This window comes from Bufo bufo, chromosome 5 (assembly GCF_905171765.1).
Source record: "Bufo bufo chromosome 5, aBufBuf1.1, whole genome shotgun sequence".
Taxonomy (NCBI): domain Eukaryota; kingdom Metazoa; phylum Chordata; class Amphibia; order Anura; family Bufonidae; genus Bufo; species Bufo bufo.
The window spans coordinates 441,403,079-441,424,489 of NC_053393.1; the positions used below are offsets into that span (position 1 = coordinate 441,403,079).

Consider the following 21,411-nt stretch of genomic DNA (forward strand, 5'->3'; position numbering starts at 1 on the left):
ATCCCCGGAATGCGTTCGCTGAGCCATACGCTCGCGCATGCGCAGTGGATACACATGTCAGCGCCTGGAATCGGCCTCACAGGACGCACTGCACATGCGCCAGCCGGCAATGAGGAGTGAATAAATTAGCAGTGGGGCAGTGCTGGGCTCCAGGAGAAGGGGCGCATCTGGGCTCCAACGGCCGGAGGGACAGCCCCTTGGCCTCCTTACTCGGGTAATTACCATATTAATAAAAGCGATTTTCTAGACAAAAGGACAACACTTAGGGTAGTAATACTAGTGTATTTTAATACAAAACGAGCAGACTGATGTGATGATGTTAAAAGCTCTGTCACTAAAATCCAGGTGACAGAATCCCTTTGAGCCTCTCGACATTTTCCAAAAATATGAGGAGGAGGCAGGGCTTCTTTGGATTGACACATTTAGCCTCACTTGCTCTAGAATTTGGCAAAAAATATGACTCGAATCTACACCTGATCATAGCAGTCATAGATTTCTATTTCTGCCACATAGACATCCAAAAATGTAGCAAATTTATTAGGAGGTCTGCACCTCCCAATAAATTTTGTGCCGCTTATTCCAAGATATTTGACATGGTGCTTCATATTTCAGTCTTAACATGTGTGGCTGTATGTATTTTCTGTGCATTTCATGCATAATAAAGAAAAGTAAATGTATGCTGAAAGCCTACTGTGTAGCCCAATTATGGTGTGAACATAGCCTAATGCTGAACCTGATGTCTGACAGAAGTTACGGCACCGTCCTGCAATGTCCTGTTTGATCCCTACAATGAGTAACCCTTTTAAGTTAAACGTGTTATGTAGCAGATGATTTGCTGCCACTTGTCAGCAGAGGCGTCAGTTTACCTTTGTGTGAACTATTGCCCCTGGACAGCCTTAAAGTAAAATGGGCCCCTGTTTGCCACACTTCATTCAGAAAAGTGAAATTAAGGTACCATTTGTTACCTTGATTAAAAGAAATTAGAAAAACAGGTTTGATGTTTTGTATGGGGGGAGACCCAATAACTGTAGATTAAGTTTTATAAATTCACTGTACATTTAGGGCTCATTCAGATGGCCGTATGCTATCCGCAAAAATGCAGTTTTTAGACATCAATTATTATAGAACCTTTATGATCGGTAGTATATTCCGGTCTGTGGCTGATTTTCTTCCAATGACATACACTACAGCTCTCCTGAATTTACATACCGTACTTATGTGAACGACATGGTTGCTAATAAATATTCATAGTATAGTTGAAAAAAAAAAAATATTTTTAAAGTTCAACCAAAGGATGGATTTGGATGTGAATTTTAGGAAAGGGGAGTGAGACCCAGATGTCTACACACTTGCAGAAGCATTAACGTTATTTACCGTAGTTGTAAGAATTCATCTAAGCCTTTTTTTCTAAAAAACAAAACAAAAAAAAACTGTCCACTTCCAGCTGTGACCACGTCCTGAGGTAGACTATTCTACAGATTGACAGTTCTTACAGTAAAGAAGCTTTGACGCTTCTGGAGACTAAACTTTTTCTTCTTTTGAAGAAATTTTACATAGAACATCTTTTCACTATATTGTGCGGGCCATTTATATATTTGTATAGGTTAATCATGTCCCCCCTTAGACGCCTCTCCTCAAGACCAAATAAATTTGAAATCCTTTAATCTTTCCTCATGACTAAGACCCCTTAACTAATGCCCCTTAGAGCTCATTCACATCTGCATTGGAGGCTCCCAGAGTTTGTCAAAAATTGTGGAGTTAAAAGTCAGGACTCTTTTGTGGAGACTATGCATGCTATTATTTAGGCTACATTCACATAACCATATGTATTGGTCCGCATCCGTTCTGCAGTTTTGAGTATTTTCTATAAAGCGCCGGCCATGTGCGGTCTGCAAAAAGGCCAGTATCTGGGTTTTGTGGACCGCAAAACATTTAGGCTACATTCACTGTCTGCAAAACACAAATACCGGCCGTGTGCTTTCCTCATTTTGCAGACCGCTCATGGCCGGTGCTGTATAGAAAATGCTTATTCTTGTCTGCGATTACGGACAAGAATAAGACCTAAGCCACGGAACTGCGAATGCAGACAGCACACGGTGTGCTGTCCGCATCTTTTGTGGACCCGTTGTGAATGTAGCCTAAGACATATGGCGTATGTTAAATTATTTGTACCCAGATTTATAACTTTACATTTATCCACATTGAACCTCATTTGCCAAGTTGATGCCCAATCACTCAGAGTGTTCAGGTCAGCTTGTAGTTTGTGGACATCTTCCATAGGCTGTACAGTTCTACACAGCTTAGTGTCAGAACATAGTACATAAGTAACATAGTACATAAGGCCGAAAAAAGACATTTGTCCATCCAGTTCGGCCTGTCATCCTACAAGTTGATCCAGAGGAAGGCAAAAAAACCCTGTGAGGTAGAAGCCAATTTTCCTCACTTTAGGGGAATAAAAAATTCCTTCCCGACTCCAATCAGGCAATCAGAATAACCCCCTGGATCAACGACCCCTCTCTAGTAGCTATAGCCTGTAATATTATTACACTCCAGAAATACATCCAGGCCCCTCTTGAATTCCTTTATTGTACTCACCATCACCACCTCCTCAGGCAGAGAGTTCCATAGTCTCACTGCTCTTACCGTAAAGAACCCTTTTCTATGTTTGTGTACAAACCTTCTTTCCTCCAAACGCAGAGGATGTCCCCTCGTCACAGTCACAGTCCTGGGGATAAATAGATGATGGGATAGATCTCTGTACTGCCCCCTGATATATTTATACATAGTAATTAGATCTCCCCTCAGTCGTCTTTTTTCTAACGTGAATAACCCTAATTTTGATAATCTTTCAGGGTACTGTAGTTGCCCCATTCCAGTTATTACTTTAGTTGCCCTCCTATGGACCCTCTCCAGCTCTGCTATGTCTGCCTTGTTTACAGGAGCCCAGAACTGTACACAGTACTCCATGTGTGGTCTGACCAGTGATTTGTAAAGTAGTAGGAATATGTTCTCATCACGGGCATCTATGCCCCTTTTGATGCAACCCATTATCTTATTGGCCTTGGCAGCCGCTGCCTGACACTATTTTTTGCAGCTTAGTTTGCTGTTTATTAAAATTCCTAGATCCTTTTCCATGTCAGTGTTACCGAGTGTTTTACCATTTAGTATGTACGGGTGACTTGCATTATTCCTTCCCATGTGCATAACTTTACATTTCTCAGTGTTAAACCTCATCTGCCACTTATCTGCCCAAGCCTCCAATCTATCCAGATCCCTCTGTAGTAGTATACTGTCCTCTTCAGTGTTAATTACTTTACACAGTTTAGTGTCATCTGCGAAAATTGATATTTTACTATGCAAGCCTTCTACAAGATCATTAATAAATATATTGAAGAGAATAGGGCCCAATACTGACCCCTGAGGTACTCCACTAGTGACAGTGACCCAATCTGAGTATGTACCGTTAATAACCACCCTCTGTTTTCTATCTGTGTCATCTGCAAAAATAGAAACTGTACTAATAATCCCATCTTCTGGATCATTGATAAAGGAGTTAAATAACAGGGGGTCAAAATGGAACCTTAGGGTACACCACTTATAACCTAGGACCATTCAGAATAGGAATCATTGACCACAACTCTCTGGACGCGTTCCTTCAGCCAGTTTTCAATCCAGTTACAAACTATACTTTCTATCTCCCCGTTACAATTATTTAGGTCTCTTTGGCCACCTGCCGCTCATTTTAGTATTTTTGCAGATTTTATATATTATTATTTTTATTTTTTATTTTTATTTTTTTACAGATTTTATTAAGCCCTCTGTAAACTTCAAAGCTGACCCCTCAGATTCGTATTTTTTTAAATGGCTTTTTTTTATCATTGCATTTTTAAAGAAGCTGTAAGCCATGTGAGGTTATAATTTTAACTGTTCTACTTGTTACCTACAGGAATAAACTTGGTATAAGTAAATATAATCACACAACGTAGATTTAAAGAGCCTCTGTCAGCATGACAGCTATTTAACCAGGCATACTGGTAGGGTTGATCATGCTGATTAAGGGCTTGTTCAAACGACCGTGCCATGTTTTGCGGATCCGCAAAACACGAATGCCGTCTGTGTGCCTTCCACAATTTGTGGAACGGAAGGGACGGCCCATTATAGAAATGCCTATTCTTGTCCGCAAAACGGAGAAGAATAGGACATGACTTATAATTTTTGCGTGGCCACGGAGCGGAGCAACGGATGCGGACAGCACACTGAGTGCTGTCCGCATTTTTTGCAGCCCCATTGAAGTGAATGTAAAGTGAGTGCGCCTCGGATTGCGGAACCAAACCACGGTCGTGTGAATAAGCCCTAAAACAATACCTTTCTTTTGTCTGTATGTTAAAAGCTGAAGAGATATCTGTGTTTTTATTCATAGAAAATTGGCACGTTGGAGCACCAGGGGCAGAGCTTAATTCTTGTAGCACTTCAATTGAAACGCCTCTGTGCTCTACACACTCCTCCTTCCCCTTGATTGACAGGGCTAGACATCAGTATGGTGAGGCCAAAGCTGTGTCCTAGCATGTACATTACATATCATGTACACGACTTACTATAGCCTGACCCCATTGAGAATAGTGGATTTCTTTAAAAGCTAATACATATTACTGCTTTCGGCCTCATGCACACAACCGTTGTTTTGGTCCGCATCCGAGCCGCAGTTTTTTGCAGCTTGGATGCGGACCCATTCATTTCAATGGGGCCGCAAAAGATGTGGACAGCACTCCGTGTGCTGTCCGCATCCGTTGCTCTATTCTGTGGTCCTCAAAAAAAATATAACCTGTCCTATTCTTGTCCGTTTTGGGGACAAGAATAGGCAGTTATATTTAATACTGTCCATGCCGTTCCGCAAATTGCAGAACGCACACGGACGCCATCCGTGTTTTGCGGATCCGCACATTTATGTGAATGTAGCTGTATTCAGAAGTACAATATATAACTGTATAAAGAACCCAATAATATTAGCTTTCTAAAAGCCCTATTACACTCTGAAGATAATCATTCAGATTATCGCTAACGAGCGTTCATATGAACGCTCGTTAGCGATGATTTGGCAGTGTAATACTGCCACAGATTACCTGATGAACGAGCAAAGGCTCATTCATTGGGTAATCGGAATCTTTTAGCAGGTTTAAAAATCCTTGTTTGTCCACAGCAAACCGTGCCATGTAATCGCGGTCTGCTGCCGGCCAACAGTGATTCAGTATAGGGAAGAGCGGTGACATAAGCGTTCGCTCCTCCCCATACTGAGGAGGAGATTGCTGCCTGTAATAGCAGAGGTCTCCTCCACTAGGGCGCAGGTGGTTGTCGGGAAGGAACGCTTCCTTCCTGACAATCGCCTGCTTCATCTGCAGCTGTAATAGGACCCTTAATATAGTAAACACCAAAGTTCTTAATGTGAAAAGACTATAGCCTGGAGTTAAGTGGACAGCTTTTGGGGATTATAGGTTTGAATCTTAGGAGAGAGTTTTAGATTTTTTTTTTTATCTGTGACCATAGCTGCTCCCGGTCCATTTCCTGAAGTGCTGCCCTCAACCTGCAGTGGATGTGGCTGCAAACCCCAGCAGACGTCTGCTTACTGTTTAACTCTATTCAGTGGGGCTAAACCATGAGCATGTCGGGTGCTTCAGAGGGATTTTTACCATGGAATATCTGTGTGAACTAGCCCTTAGACTCCTGGGGAATATGTGCTGGGGTACTGCAGTTCATCTCTCATTCACATGAATGGACACTGACGTGCAGTATTTCGTGGCAGGCAACTACACAGTGTACAGAGCCTTCTAAATCCACTCGATACACTGTATAGTTTTTATCGCCCCAGGTGCCTTAAACAGCTGATCCATGGGGGTGTCGGACCACCTCTGATCTGATATTGATGACCTGCAGTATCCTGAGGATAGGTCATTCATCTCTGTAGGCTGGACAACCCCTTTAATTCCACACCTTGGCAAAGTACAGAATGTTCTTCTAAAGCAAACAGTGTGTGTGCATGGTGTTTGCTGGACCAGTATGGTGCTTCTGGTTTTTATGGGCTGTAAAAGGTTTTTCTGCTTCTCATGAACCTTGCCATCACCGGTTTGTGATTAAATTTTGGTTAAAGAGTAACTTTGTTTTTTTAAACTTGAATAAAAACTTAAACATTTCAAATGCCCTAAAAATATATATATATATATTTTCTAATATACTTTATTTATTGATTTTGCCTTTAAATTTGCTCTTCTGGCACATCTCTGACTTGTCAGAGTACAGACTCTGCACTGTATCAATAGGGCATCAGAGTACGGAGTTCATCAGGAGCACACATTGCCGATCCTGTCTGCCCCCCCCCCCCCCCCCCCAAGGTTGGCTAAATGCTGGCATAGCACATGGGTACCCTGTAACAATGTGCTATGCCAGGATTGGCTGAGCATAGTGGTCTCCTAAGCTAAAAGTCCTGCAGGCAAAATCTATAAATAAAGTATATTAGAAAATATTATTTAGCACATTTGGGACATTTAAAAAAAAAACTTGAATAAAAGTTTAGTTACTCTTTAAGCAACCAAACATGAAAATGTCCAAATGGGACGAGCAATAAACACTTTAATATTCCCTGAAATACACTAGACTGGTGAAAAGCCTCCTTCATGTGCTAAGCCACCAGCATCCTATGTCACTAGCCATGCATCTTATATAGTTTAGATATCTACATGTTTACCAAAAGCCCAGATCTATAAAGCAATAGGAAATGTATTCCTTATGGCCTATATTCTCTTTGTCCCACACACAGAGATCCTCTCAAACCTACAGGTCTGGCTAACAGATGTGGACGGAGATCTGTAAAAAGATAAGGGAGGCCCCAAACTCTTTGTTTACTGAAGGAAAATGTCTCCTATGCAGTCTCTGAGTTTTCTAGAGAATTGCGATAATGCAAACCGAATGATCACAGCACTCGTCTAATAACTGGCTTTCTCTGGGTGCTCGTCTAGATTTGTTCCCCGCTCCACCTCAGGAACACTTTCATCCATAAATATACAAATTAACAGCACTCCAAAATTGAAGGTGAAAATCTGTGACTTTTATTCAGCCGGACATGATGATGTGCGATACATTAAGGCAACGTTTTGGGCTATAGGTAGCCCTTCATCAGGGCTAGTGAGTGGACGCAATCATGTGGGCGCAGTCATGCTGCTTTGTATTTGGAGGATATTGGCCATTGACCATAATATATATTTTTTTTTTAGGTTTTCTTTGAATTGAGTCTTGGTTGAAGACTCTTGAGTAACTTTACTTTCCATAACTTAGGAACATCAGGGCAGTGGAGGAGATTGATTAATCCAAATTTTTAGAAGGCTATGTACACCTTTTGGAGGCAATTTTTTTGTTTGTTATTGCATGTTACTCATTTTTGCCCAAAAATCTTTTTTTAATGGTCTTTATTAAAAAATATTGAGCTGTTCTATGACAAAGGATTAACTGTTTTCTAGCTGTGTGACTGGTGGTACTAATAGGTCATAAACATGTATTTAAGCCACATTCTTATCGGTAAGATAAGAACGGAGCTATAATGAGTGTATATAAGGTCAGACAGCAGAGATGAGGAGCCTGTCAGCTCCTGGTCTGACGGAAAAGAGAGAAGAAAATCCAAAGGGTGCTTCTAGAGCATGTCAGCTCTGTACAGAAAAAAAGGATGCCATATTTTTAATGAAGACCCAATTTTAAAAATTATTTTTAGCTCAAAATGAGTACAATGCAATAAAAAAAAGCCCCCAAATGTGTACATAGCCTATAAGCTAGGCATACACATTTGCTAGCTGTCGTTCAACTGACTTCCATCTCTCCCGACTCCCTCCTCACTCCCTTAGGGCTCATGCACACGAAATGCTTGTTCATTAGGTGAAACTGTCGTTCATGCAGGCAAGTAACTTATCGTTTATGGGCTGTAGATCGTGAGATCTAAAAAGCACTCTGCTTCCCAGAAACCATGCAGCTGTATGAGGATAAACGATCGCAGTAGCGATTCCTCATCCTCTTACTGTGGAGGTGACTGAACGAGCAGCCAGTTGTTGGGAAGGAACTCTTCATTCCCGATGATTGGCTGCTCATCTGCAAATGTAAATCCACTTTTAGTTTCCACCATTAAAAGTTTGAAGCATTTTTTTTGGCACGTATTGTTGCATCTGAAACCACGCTCCTTCATGGTAGGCTGTGCCAGGCTTTTTACTCCTTAACCAGACCACTTGTCAGGCAAGGCATAAAAAGTATCTAAAAAACTTAATGTGGTGCGAAGCTTATATGCCATTTCTGCCACAAATTGCCCCATACATTCTAGCACTCCAGTGCCTGGATGTGAGCCATATAGAATGTAGAAAAACCTTTTTAAAAGCCGTGCTAACTCTACTACATCTGTACAACAAAGAGAAAAATGTGATATTGTAATCTTTACACGATCTATACACAATAACTACTGATGAAATGTCTAGTTTTCCGCTGAATACTTTCCACTCCTGCTGTTGATTGCATTTTGGAGTACAAATACTGTACGTGATGCAAAACTAGTCCGCACTGTGAATACAAGCATTACTACATGCCGTAGAGCAGTATGGAAGTCATTACTGCTATTATGCCCCATTGTCCTAAGCCGTTTCCCATCTGTAGCGTGTGTGATTGTGGGACATGACTATCCGTGTTGTGAGAAGCACAGATGACGAGCAACAAAAAGCTTATTGTTAACATCCCTGAAGAATTCAGGTTCTCCTGAAGCCAAACTATTGCGAAGGAGCAACTGCATTCTCTGTAGAAACTGGTATCTTTATGGGGCCGTGAATTCTAAAGTTGCATAAAACAATTGGTTTTGCTAGATTTAGGGCCTATTTTACCTCTGCATTGTGTTTTCGGTATTTTTGTTCCATCAGAGGAGCAGAAAAATGGGGGAAATGGGTTGAATGGTTTAGTTGGAGCATCAGTTGTTCTCAGTTTGTGTCCATTCTGTCAGGTTTTTGTTATTTTTTGATGGGAGAAAAAGTCCTATTTTTTTTTTTTTTTTTTCTGCTAAAAAATAACGGAAACATGATGGAAAGAATCTTCTATTTAACAGATTAGTTTTTCCCCTTTTCTGTTCCTCTGACAGCAGAAAACACAATGCTGGTGTGAGCAAGCCCTCCCAAAAATGTTGTATACCCCAGCTGTTAATATCTGTGCTGTTCTCCGTGCCCCACCCTTCTACATACTGCACCATCCAGCACATTACATAAACATAACGCATAAATGTAGCCTAAAACTGCATATCAATGGGACAAGTATAAGGGCTCATTCAGACGGCCGTATGCTGTCTGCAAAAATGCGGATCCGTTTTTTTGCGGACAGGTCAGCATGTCCGCAAAAAAAAGTATTGCATTCGTTTTTTTTTTTGCTGACCCATAGACTTCAAAGGGGCCATGTTCTGATTTTGACTGACAAATATAGACCATGTTTCATTTGTTTTACTGAGCCGTGCAATGGAAGAAAAGGGCCCCATAGAAGTAAATAGGACCGCATCTAATCCGCAAAAAAACGGATCCGCATTTTTGCGGACAGCATACGGCCGTCTGGATGAGCCCTAAGAATATGGATCTGAATGTTTAGCAGAATATCTGTCTGTAGATTGGTTTGCACTACAGCTGTCTTCAGTGCTTTCTTCTTCAGTTTGCATTAATGAGGTCTGTTTGGGTAAAGGGGTTCACCGAGAACCCCTTTTCATATTGGCAGGCAGGGTTAAAAAGAAAGAGGCTCACCTGTCACTGGCTCTTCAGTTCCAGCTCCCTTCTCCACTTCCATGCCCTGCTGGACCAGAAGTGTGATGTACTGTCTACCTGTACATCACTGCTGCCGGCCACTCAATGGCCTTGGCGGTGGCAGTGGTCACACTTCTAGTCAAGTGCAAGCAGGAGGAAGAGGGAGCTTGGCGTGAGAACCGGAGTATTGGTGACAGGTGAGATTTTATTTTTATTTTTAACCCCTGCAACCTGCCTGCATATATAAAAAGGGGTTACCGGTCTTGTTGAACCCGGCTTCATGCACATGGCCATGTTATGGCGCCATATATTAGTTGTCACCTCTGTAAGTAAAAACATGATTACCAAACTTTGACTGTCGCTCTTCCACTGGAGTAAAGGTCCTTTTACACCAGCCAGGGGTCTAGCTCATTATCGGGAAACTAATATTCCTTCCCGATATTTGGCCTGTGTTAAGGTGACACTGATCAGTGACAGATGACCAAATGCTCACCTTTCAGATGATTTTGTCTTTCATTTTCCACCAATATCCTTGTCCTGTGTGAACAGGGATGTGCCCTTGACAAACAAGGAAACTTTATATGAATAAATTATTATTGTAACTTACATTTGCAATCAGTGCTGCATGTAAATGATGAACTGTCTCATTTCCAATCAGTGCCCGCTCTGTGGGACTGTGTAAAAGGGCACTAAGGCTTTTTACATGTATTTTATACATGCTGATGTGAGTATTCCTTGATACATCCGTAGGCTCCATGCACTCGCAGTATACAAGATTGTCCTTTTGACATACGGTGGATCGGTAATTGTTGGCATAACTTGTGTGGTTTACTATGATTTCCTAAGGTGAGGAACACAGTTAAAAAAAAAAAAAAAAAGTATACTGCTCTCTATTTTTGCTCAGATTGAGGCCTAGTTCACACGATCGTTTTTTTTGCGAGTGTACGGGCCGTTTTTTTGTTCCGTATATACGGAACCATTCATTTCAATGGTTCCGCATTAAAAACTGAATGTGTTCCGTAAGCTTTCCGTTCCGTTGAAAGATAGAACATGTCCTATTATTGCCCGCAAATCATGTTCCGTCAATTCAATGGGTCCGCAAAAAAAAGGAACACATACGGAAATGCATCCTTATGTCTTCCGTATCCGTTCCGTTTTTGCTGAACCATCTATTGAAAATGTTATGCTCAGCCCAATTTTTTCTATGTAATTACTGTATACTGTATATGGCATACAGAAAAACGGAAACACAACGGAACTCAAAAACGGAACAACGGATCCGTGAAAAACGGACCGCAAAAAAACTATAAAAGCCATACGTTCGTGTGAACTAGGCCAGAGAGAGAGAGAGAGGTCTTGGGTGTGGCACCCCTGTCGTCCTAATAGGGTTGTTATAGAAAAGGATATTTATTTATTTTTTATGAGAGAACCTTGTTCAACCAAAGATAAATTATGATAATTTTTCATATGGAGTGGCCAAATTTCCAAACATTTCCAAAGTGTTGCTACAGCTCAATAGGAAAAATAGTGGGGGATATATATTCATAGACCCTTATTTATCATGCCTTCACTCCAGAGTTCTGGAATCAAAAAGTCACGTAAAGACTTTTTTGTCTTAGTAGCGCAAAAATTGTGACTTTTTACATTTTGTACACCACTCCATTTTTGAAATATGGGTCGTAAAGTTTAATGTTTAATGAGTTTCACTCCAAATTTACCACTGAGCCTTTTTTAACAAGTTGCAATCTCACTCCAGTAGGAGGTTAGAGTAGGGAAACTGGAGTAGGTTGTCTAGACAAGTTTTAGGCCCCTTTCACACGGGCGAGTTTTCCGCGCAGGTGCAATGCGTGAGGTGAACGCATTGCACCCGCACTGAATCCGGACCCATTCATTTCTATGGGGCTGTGCACACGAGCGATGATTTTCACGCATCACTTGTGCGTTGCGTGAAAATCACAGCATGCTCTATTTTGTGCGTTTTTCACGCACGGTTGCTAGGAGACGATCGGGATGGAGGCCCGATCATTATTATTTTCCCTTATAACATGGTTATAAGGGAAAATAATAGCATTCTTAATACAGAATGCATAGTAGAATAGCGCTGGAGGGGTTAAAAAAAAATATATATATAATTTAACTCTCCTTAATCCACTTGTTCGCGCAGCCCGGCTTCTCTTCTGTCTTCATCTTTGCTGTGCACAGGAAAAGGACCTGTGGTGACATCACTGCGCTCATCACATGGTCCATCACATGATCCATCACCATGGTAAAAGATCATGTGATGGACCATCACACATTTTCCCGCGACACACCCGCATCTTATCCGGGCCAAAAACATGCCGCCCGTGTGAAAGAGGCCTTAGGTTTAAGGATGGGACAAATTTATTAAACATGTGACATAAAGTACACCAACACAGACTCATGAAAAACTGACTTAAAAGTTTTACCCTCCTGATAAATTCCCCCCATTGTGTTATAGTGCTTTAGGTTCAGGCAGCTTCTAAAAGTCTCAACGCTTGGAGCTTTACTTTAAAGAGCTAAAGTGTTTGCACCTTTGCCTTAGATAATCTGTAAAATGATGTTCTGTTGAGAACAATCATATACAATGGGGACAGGGACCGATGACAGTATCTGAATATGTAAGCGCTATATAAAGGAATAAAATATTAAATTAATTGCATAAAAGCTGTCATTTTCTGACAACGTGTTGTATTATCTTGTACTGATTCTAAGTTACAGCCTTTCTTATCCTCCAGAGCTGCATTCACAATTCTGACTATAATAGGAAACAATATGTCCTTAGATACACCCCTACCAATTCAGATTAGCTCTTTATGACAAACTGTGCTTTCCTACACCAGAAAATATATCTTGTATTTATTCTCTGCTTTGTCATCAGGTCCTCATGTACAGTGGTCAGCTCGACGTTATAGTGGCTGCTCCTCTTACTGAACGATTTCTGCAAACTGTACCTTGGTCAAGGCTAGAAGAGTATAAGAAAGCCGAGCGATCAGTCTGGAAGATCAGGTCAACAGATACTGAGGTGGCCGGTTATGTCCGCGTGGCTGGAGAGTTTGCTCAGGTAAGATATGATAAGAGATGGATATGGCATAAATGGAAGTTGTGTTTTTCATAAGTGAAATAGCTGTTTATGAAGCATGGTCAACTTGTTTCTCAATACTTGGTCAGTAACCCTGTCCCTTATATCAAAATATTGTGTAAGAGACAAAAGAAAGGTGCTCTATAAGTAATGATGAAGGTCCAGAAGAACGGTCATGACTATAGCGGATCAATATCTCTTTATGTCACTGGCACATATGCTAAAGAGAGAGTTCTAGGGAAGCCACCTAAATGCTGTGGAGTCTATTGGCAAATGTCAAAGCCTGAACTTTAGTCAATCTGCAATCAGTCACCTCAGACAAGAAAGCCATCAATTAGAGTGCATCTATGACCATGATCAAGCATACGGCCAGGTAGGGTTCATCATGGTGAATTATATGAATTGCTAAAACTGATATACAGTTGCAGCAAAAATTTTACTTTTATTCTTCTCGTATGCAAATAAGGTGCTTAGAGCACCAAGGGACTTGCCTAGCTCCTCAAAGCACCGATTTGCCTCCTCCTTTCTCCCCTCTCCACTCCCTATTATCAGTGGAAAAGCGTGGGTTGCCAACACCCGGGGCAAGCCAAAAATTGCGCCCCCTCCCCCCAGCCTGTGGGCATGCCCCTTTCAACAGATAATGTAGTAGATCACTTGCAGTCCTATGTAACTCCACAGCTAACACAGTGATAACTCTCTGTGTACAGATAACGTAGTAGATGTTACCTGCAGTCCTATGTAACACCACAGATAACAGTGATAACTCTCCGTGTACAGATAACGTAGTAGATGGGTGTGAACCCCCAGAATTCAGAACACGCACAGTGTGACCTGAAGTCTGGGGCCAGGATGCGGCAGGGTGGGCCAAATTCTCAATCTCCTCCCCCAACCCTACCGTGAAACAGATATGTGGATGGGCATTATTATATACAGTAGAATACAGCACCATACCTGTTACATCCAGTGACGTCCCCTGGGATTTAGACTTTCCTCAGCGTCTTCATTTAGAGATAAGACCGCCATGACACCTTCTTTCAGCCGCTTCTTGTCTCTGCAGAGTTTCATAGAATTTTTTTTCGGTTCCTCACTTTACGATCATCCTCTCCTTCCTGGTGTCTCAACACTGTCATCCTGCTGCCCCCCCAATACTGTGCTAGAGCCATACAGATTGTCCCCCATTCCACATAATATTATTCCCCCTTTATATTATAATGGACCCCTCTGTATTAGTATGATTATTAATATAATGGCCCCCTCTCTGTTATTAATGTATTGGCCCCCTCTCTGTTATTAATGTATTGGCCCCCCTCTCTGTTATTAATGTATTGGCCCCCTCTTTGTTATTAATATAATGGCCACTCCACTCTCATTAGTATGATGTCCTCGGTGGTCCTCCTCTTTCTGCTCCTTCCCCACCCCCATAGTGTCCCCAGTACCTCTACAATTTGGGTAGGGTAAATAAAAAAAAAAAAATACTTACCTCTCCCTATCACAGCTTATGGCATCCCGGCTCAGGCGGTCACGAACGACTCACTGTGCCTTCCCGCTCTGCGTCATCTCGCGAGATCCGACGCAGGAGGTCACAGTGAGGTAATTGTGACCGAGTCCTGCATCGCTCTACTGCCTTCTAGGCTTCAGGCCTAGTGACCTGAAGCCTATAAGGCATAACAGAGGGGACGGGATCCATAGGCTCCCGTGGCCCTCATTGAAATTCCTGCTGCCTGGCGAGCCCTACAATTTGGCACCCATGGATGGCAAAGGCCCCCACGGCCCACCCGCGCTACACCACTGCCTATTATGGCTTGATTGACAGGGCCAGGCATTCTCACTCTTAGGACCCCTGGCCCTGTAATCTCGCATTTGGGCCAGCGAAGCTTTATCTGCATATGCAAGGTTGATTTCAGAAGCTTCTCTTCCTGGAGGAGACTGACATCCTCAATACTGGAGCAGTACATACCTTAGTTGGAAGAGCCTCCTGAGATCAGGCATACATGTGCCAATGAAGTGTTGCTGGTACAAGCTGCTTCTTTAGGCTTTACCATCAGTTAAAGGGGTTGTCTCACTTCAGTTTATCATGGCATTTATCATGTAGATATAGTTCATACCAGCCACATACTAATGTATTGATATCATTCATATTGCTTCCTTTGCTGGCTGGCTTCATTTTTCCATCACATTATACACTACTTGTATCCAGGGGTTACGACCACCCTGCAATCAATTAGTGGTGGTCGTCCTTGCACACTATAGGAGAAAGCACTGGCCTCTGTGGTGGCCAGGACCATGGGAGCACACACAGGCTGGTGCTTTTTCCTATGGTGTGCATGCACAGCCACCACCGATGGATTGCATGTTGGTCGTAACCATGGAAACAAGCAGTGTATAATGTGATGAAAAAGCGGTACATTGTTTTGCATGGAAATTTGTTGTTTTATATTGTAGGCCTGTAATTCTTAGGAATTACTCACTTAAATATGTCTAAACAAGTCTACTAGACATTCCAGTTATGATAAAGTTTGAAACACAAAATCATAAATTATAATACAATAAATAATTTTAAAAAATAATAGTTTTATTCAATAATGTAATCAAATAAAAAACACTGCAATTTGTCAAACAAGGGTGCAACATCACTAGTCCCTGTAATAGACACTGCATATTGGTTCAATAAACCTCCAGGCTGTGAAAATTTTTTAAACATGGGACTGCACAAAGTCTGACGTCACAATCGGGACAATGGAACCTGGTTTCCTTTCGGTTTCTCTTTCCATTATCATCTCGCTTTGAGCATCAAACCACGCACATCCTTGTAGGTGCGGACTCTTTTTCGGTTGGTGGGATGTAGTCCATGAAGTGACGACCAGTCAGGCGTTCCGGGTTGACAACATCAACAGCACGACGTCCAGGTCTATTCACAGCCATTGATGGTGTTTGGTGGTTCACAAAGATCCGTTCAGCAACTTTCCAAATGAAGTCAGAATGAACCAGAGGCTTGTCACTCTTTTCTCTGTGCAGAATGTGGGCATTCCACAAGCATTGCTCAAGAAGATCCCTGAAGACCTTCTTGTAGTACTTCTTTTGCGGTTTCCGCATTGCTGGGTAGAATGTAATTGCTTGGTCGGGTCTGTCGACACCTCCCATGGTTTATTGTAGTTTATCACTACTTGTGGCTTCATGACTTCTTTCCCACCTTTCGTGTGTACCATAACAGTCGAGGTATTATGAACAGTACTCATTAGGCACACATCTTTTTTGTCATGCCAACGCAGTGCCATCATCTTGCCTTTCTGCCAGGCAACCATTTCTCCAGTTTTCAGCTTCTTCTTGCCAAACATTGATGGCATGTCACGGTGGTTAGCCCTAACTGTTCCATAGGCACCGGTTTTGTTTTTTAGAAGAAACTCCTAAAGTTCAGGAGATGTATAAAAGTTGTCAGTTGTTACACAATAGCCCTGATTTAGCAATGGTTCAATGAGTGTGAGGACGGAAGATGTTGAAATTCCATAGTCGCTGTACTTTGGATTGAATTTTGTGCCTTTTCCAGTGTATATAACTGAATTCCAAATGTAGCCAGTTGACGATTCACAGAGCATATAGGATTTTATGCCAAATCGTGGACTCTTTGATGCAATGTACTGCATACAGCTGAGCGGTCCCTTGTAGGCCATTAGACTTTCATCTATGCTGATTTCTCTTTCTGGCACATATGTAGGTCTGTTGGAAATTCTTTACAATCATTTGATATATTTCCCAAATTTTCTTTAGTTTTGGTGCAGGATGAGTAGTTTCATCAAATTCTTCATTGTTTTGTGAAGTGAAAACATTTCATAATCGGGGAAAATCTGTACTCTGACATGACGGTGCCAAAAAATGGAGTTGCAAGTAATTTATTAGTGGTCCAATACCATTTCTGCAACTGTTTTCCCACCACTACCTGAAGTATTATTAGGCCCAGAAATTTCCAAATGTCATCTCTCACTGATTCCCACTTTCTGCTTCTTGAAAACTTGTGACACAGAGTAGCGGATTGTTGCTCTTTGTACCAGTTTGTCTCCGTAACAATTTTTTCAATTACCTCATCGGTCAGAAATAATTGTAGGTGTGCCAAAGGGTTGTTGTGCTCAACATCTACTTTGATACCAGGTGTTCCAGTAAACTGGAATCTTGGGGGCGCTGCCTGACCCGTACCACCGTCAATAGGGCACCAGGGTCGCACATCGCTGAGCTCAGGTGCAGATTCGTCACTGTCACTTGTCTGATCAGCGTCGAAGAGGAATTTCCCCATGAATCGCTATCGCTCAATTCAGCGAGTACTTCTAAGTCACTGTCGCTGTCATTTATCTGGTCTACAACTGCTTTTGCACTCAATTGACGCTTTTTTTGATGCCATGGACGAAAAATTTCCAGACAGAAATGACTGAAAAAGGGCAGGCAGGGCACTGGAGAATGATACCTAGGGACAAATCTTAGGTGATTTGGTTTGATACAGTGTAATCCTCACAGATTACACTGTATCACTGTGTGTGTACTGTATGTCAGTTTATTGATTTGAATTTCCCTCCCAGTTCTGCCTTATGCGGTTCAGATGTCAGTATGAATGGTCCGCACCTGTTCGGCAATTATGCGGAACGGGCGTGGACCCATTCATTTTCAATGGGGCAGGAATGGATGCGGACAGCACACAGTGTGCTGTCTGCATCTGCATTTCCAGAGCGCGGACGCGAACTTCCGGTCCGCAGCTCTGCAAGAAAATAGCTGAGGACTTATCTATGTAATTGCCGGCCGCGTCTGTGTTTTGCGGTCCGAGTGTGGTTTGGGTTTACAGTTTCTGGCAGTGAAAGTTAACCCCGAGCCACACTCGGGATTACCGCCAGGGAGGTTAATAAGGCCATGAGAGGGATTGGTAACGGAGAAGTGGAGGAGAAGCTAGGCCAGCCCCTTGGTGCTCCAAGCACCTTGTTTTCTTAATTATATAAGTAAAGATTATGCTGCAATTGCACGTCTGTTTACAGCAATAGAGGGCTCATTTTAATTTGCCATGATCAACCCTACAAGGCAGAATACCTGGTATAATAGAGTTGACCATGGTGAAAGATGCTCTTTAAGATCCAGAAGCCAATATAACATTGTGAGTTAAAAGGGTTGGCTGGGCTACAGATATTGTGTACAGAGCAGAAGCTCACTGGCCACTACACAACCACTGGTAGCCACAGAGGTAAAAAAGCTGATTATGGGTGTCCAGGATGTCTGACCTGCACCAGTCTTGTATTGATGACCTATCCTGTAGCCTTTATAGGGGTTTTGCGGTTCCTAAATATTGAGGTTGTATCCTCAGAATAGTCCAACATGGTTGATAGTCAACGGTTGGACTCCGCCAACCAACATGTCTGTATGTGTCTAGTATGTTGCTTATTACTATTCAAGTTAGTGGGACTGGCATGCAATACCAGGTATCACCAAACTTGTGTGTGAGGCAGCATGACTGTATAAACAACCCATGCCGACCAATCCGTTTCTTATTATAAACTGAAAGTGTTGCAAAGGCAAATCCTCTCTAGGGCACCATACTATAGGAAGTCTGAAAAGTCCACCACCTACTCGCACTAGTGACCCCTTTCCACCATAGAGCAGAAATGTGTTGCTCAGAAGCTTTGAAGGAGTTGGCACAAGATTTTAACTTCTCTGCAATCCACAGGATAATAAGTTTCTGATCGGTGGGGGTCCAACTGATGGGATCCCCTGCCAGTCATGAGAGTGGGGTTCCTGAGTCCCCTGTGTGAATACAGCTGCGGTCTTGGGTGATAAGTTTCAGTCCCTTTAAGCAATTGATTTATTCTCCCACACAGTAACAGTCGACATGCCTCCAAATAAAGTCACAGCTGGGATCTTGGGCCATTTTTTTTAAAAGACTTGAGTTATGAGGATATATATATTTTTTTCCAGCCTTTTGACTATAGGGTTAATTTAGAAGCACAAGAACGTAAGAAGCGCACAAAATAGAAACCATATTTACAGCTTCCATCTGCTGCACAGTTTAACACAGGGGTGATGCTGCTGGCTCACAGGGTGACATTAAGAGTCCTCTGTGTGACTGTGATGAGAAGAGCAAACACAAATACTTCAGCTGATTGCATCCGCATGCTGTCCATAGGACTTCACTTTTTTTGTCTTGAATGTTCCAAATACTTTTGTACAATCTCCTGACAAATACCTTGGTCCAGCAGTTGGGACCCCCACTAATGTTTATGAAATGTTATGCAATTTTTTACTTCTTTTTTACCCACTAAATGGATTTTTAGGGTGTACAGTATTGATGACCTATCCTCAGGATAGGTTAACAATATTAGATCAGTGGAGGTCCGACTCGAGTGAGCGCTGCAGCCTTTTACTAGGCTGGTGACATCCTGTTCATCAATCACTTGACCTATATGCAGCTTAGTCTCATTCAAGTGAATGAGCCTGGGCTGCAGTACCAAGCACAGCCACTATACGGCGCTGTGCTTAATATTCTGCAAGGAGGCCACAGCTCTTACCAGAGTGCTGCAACCCCTTCAAACATCTCCTCACCCTTTAACCCCTAAACAGGGATTGGGCCTTCACTGCAGGGGAGCCACTACCTCTTGGAAAAGTTGTGGTGTGGTTAGCTGCTAACCCTTGGGGTCAGAGACACCGTTGCCAAGCACCAAGGGATCAGGCAATCCTTATAGTCAGGAAACGGGCAGAGGTAAGGGCAGGCAGCACTGGGTCAGAACGGTGAATAGGCATGGCTCTGGTCAGACGGCAGAGAGCCACAATCTAGGCCATCAATATTATGAACCTGGGAAAACTCCTTTAATCCCTGCACTCTATGCTGAGCCCCACTGTTCAGTTCTTTGCCATGTGTAAATTTGTAAAAAGATTCAAGTGCTGCTTTATAAAATGTAGAATACTTTTTGTGGGACAACCCCCTTAAAGGGATTCTGTCACCTTTATTTTGGACTGTTATCTGCAGTACTACTTGAGTAGGAGTTATTTATTATACTGAAATGTGCTTATATTAGCCGTATATCAGGCAGAGATGGCGGAGCAACGGTTAGTTGCGCCACTATCTGCGACTTTGCCCTGCTCACCCCAGGTCTAAAATTGTGGGCGTGGGACTGAAGGGGACGGGCCAGGAGGCGTAAAAAAAGTCTAAATGTAAGCCAGCAAGGAAGCTGTCGCTGCCTGTGCCTCTTCATAACTTCGGTGGATCCACCGCCGGCTATGGGCTTTAATCATCGGTCTTAATAAATATGCCCCAAAGTGTCCAGATTGTGAATTTCCTACTGAACCTTGTTCCTCCTCCTGTCGGCGTTCATAGCGGTGTTGAAACACAGTCTACACTGCTGTGCCGCACTAACTTAATGAGGAGGACTCCGGTAGGCATGCACAGCAGTACTGACAGTGTATTTCAGCACAGCTTAGAGCACTGACAGCATTCTGACAATGTTCAATCAATACTGAATGTATCAGACTGTATAGGGACAAACCCATTTGACAAAGAGGATGGTGACACCCAGTCAGTTTATTCTTACATTTCTAGTGGGAATAACGGAGGACTGGTTCAACGCAGAATTTTCAGAAAATACATGTCTGGAGTACTGATGGATCCTCTGTAATTTGTATGCCAAATGCTTTACTGTAATTCTGTAATCGCATGAAATAAATCCAGTTCTCCCTTCCTCTCTTTGAGTGTCCCCAGCAGATTACAAGTCTCCGTTTCTCATTTTACTGTGTTGTCCTGTACACTTATTTTATAACCGGGATGGAAAAATAATTTGTAGGAAGAATACGCTTTTGTTTCCACCTCGCTGATACAGATGATAATCAGTAGAAACAAATCACTGTGGTTAGACGAAGCCGTGGAGTAGTGGAAAATATCTCAATTTGTTCCAATGGAGTGTAACCCAGCTGTAGCATTCATTCACTTACTTTTGTGCTCTGTTTGCAGTGTTTATATGCATTTCAGGATTGTATTTCCTTAGTCGGGGTAGGCGTAATATAAACTGCAAGAGGTGAAGGGAAAATTAAAAGAGCCAAGAAAGTTTGGACAACGGCAGTCTTAATAATGGCAGAAGATTATTTATTCTATTGTTGTATGAAAACCTATACCGTCTGAGAGGAAGGAAGTTTCTCCCCTGATCATGTGGGTTTTCTCTTCGTGTTCTGTTCACCTCTCTTATACTGACTGGTTACTACATCTTTTATAGCTTTGCACATGCATTGTTAAATATTCATTTATTTATCAAACGTTGATTTGGATAGGCAGTAAGTATTAAAGGGGTATTCTGGTTATAGCAAGTTATTCCCTATCCACAGCATAATGGATAACTGTTGGATCGGTGGGAATCCCAGCAGTAGGACCTCCACCAGTCTAATCTATTAGTCTGGGGTTTTCCTAGAGTACAATATTGATGGTCTATCCTCATGCTAGGATTGCGCTGCAAGAGAGGATTCTTTTTAAATGTTCCTATTGTTTTCTCTTTCTTACGTTCGGAAGAA

General features: G+C 42.3%; 1 protein-coding gene across 3 annotated transcripts in view; it reads left to right on the forward strand.

The window, feature by feature from the left end:
• The window catches only part of CPVL (carboxypeptidase vitellogenic like), a 120,534-nt gene that overhangs the window by 74,225 nt on the left and 24,898 nt on the right, over nucleotides 1–21,411 (forward strand). For all 3 annotated transcript variants that reach the window (XM_040433569.1, XM_040433571.1, XM_040433570.1), the window contains exon 12: nucleotides 12,691–12,873. In XM_040433569.1, the coding sequence (XP_040289503.1) occupies nucleotides 12,691–12,873 (183 nt within the window). The remainder of the gene's footprint in view (nucleotides 1–12,690; nucleotides 12,874–21,411) is intronic.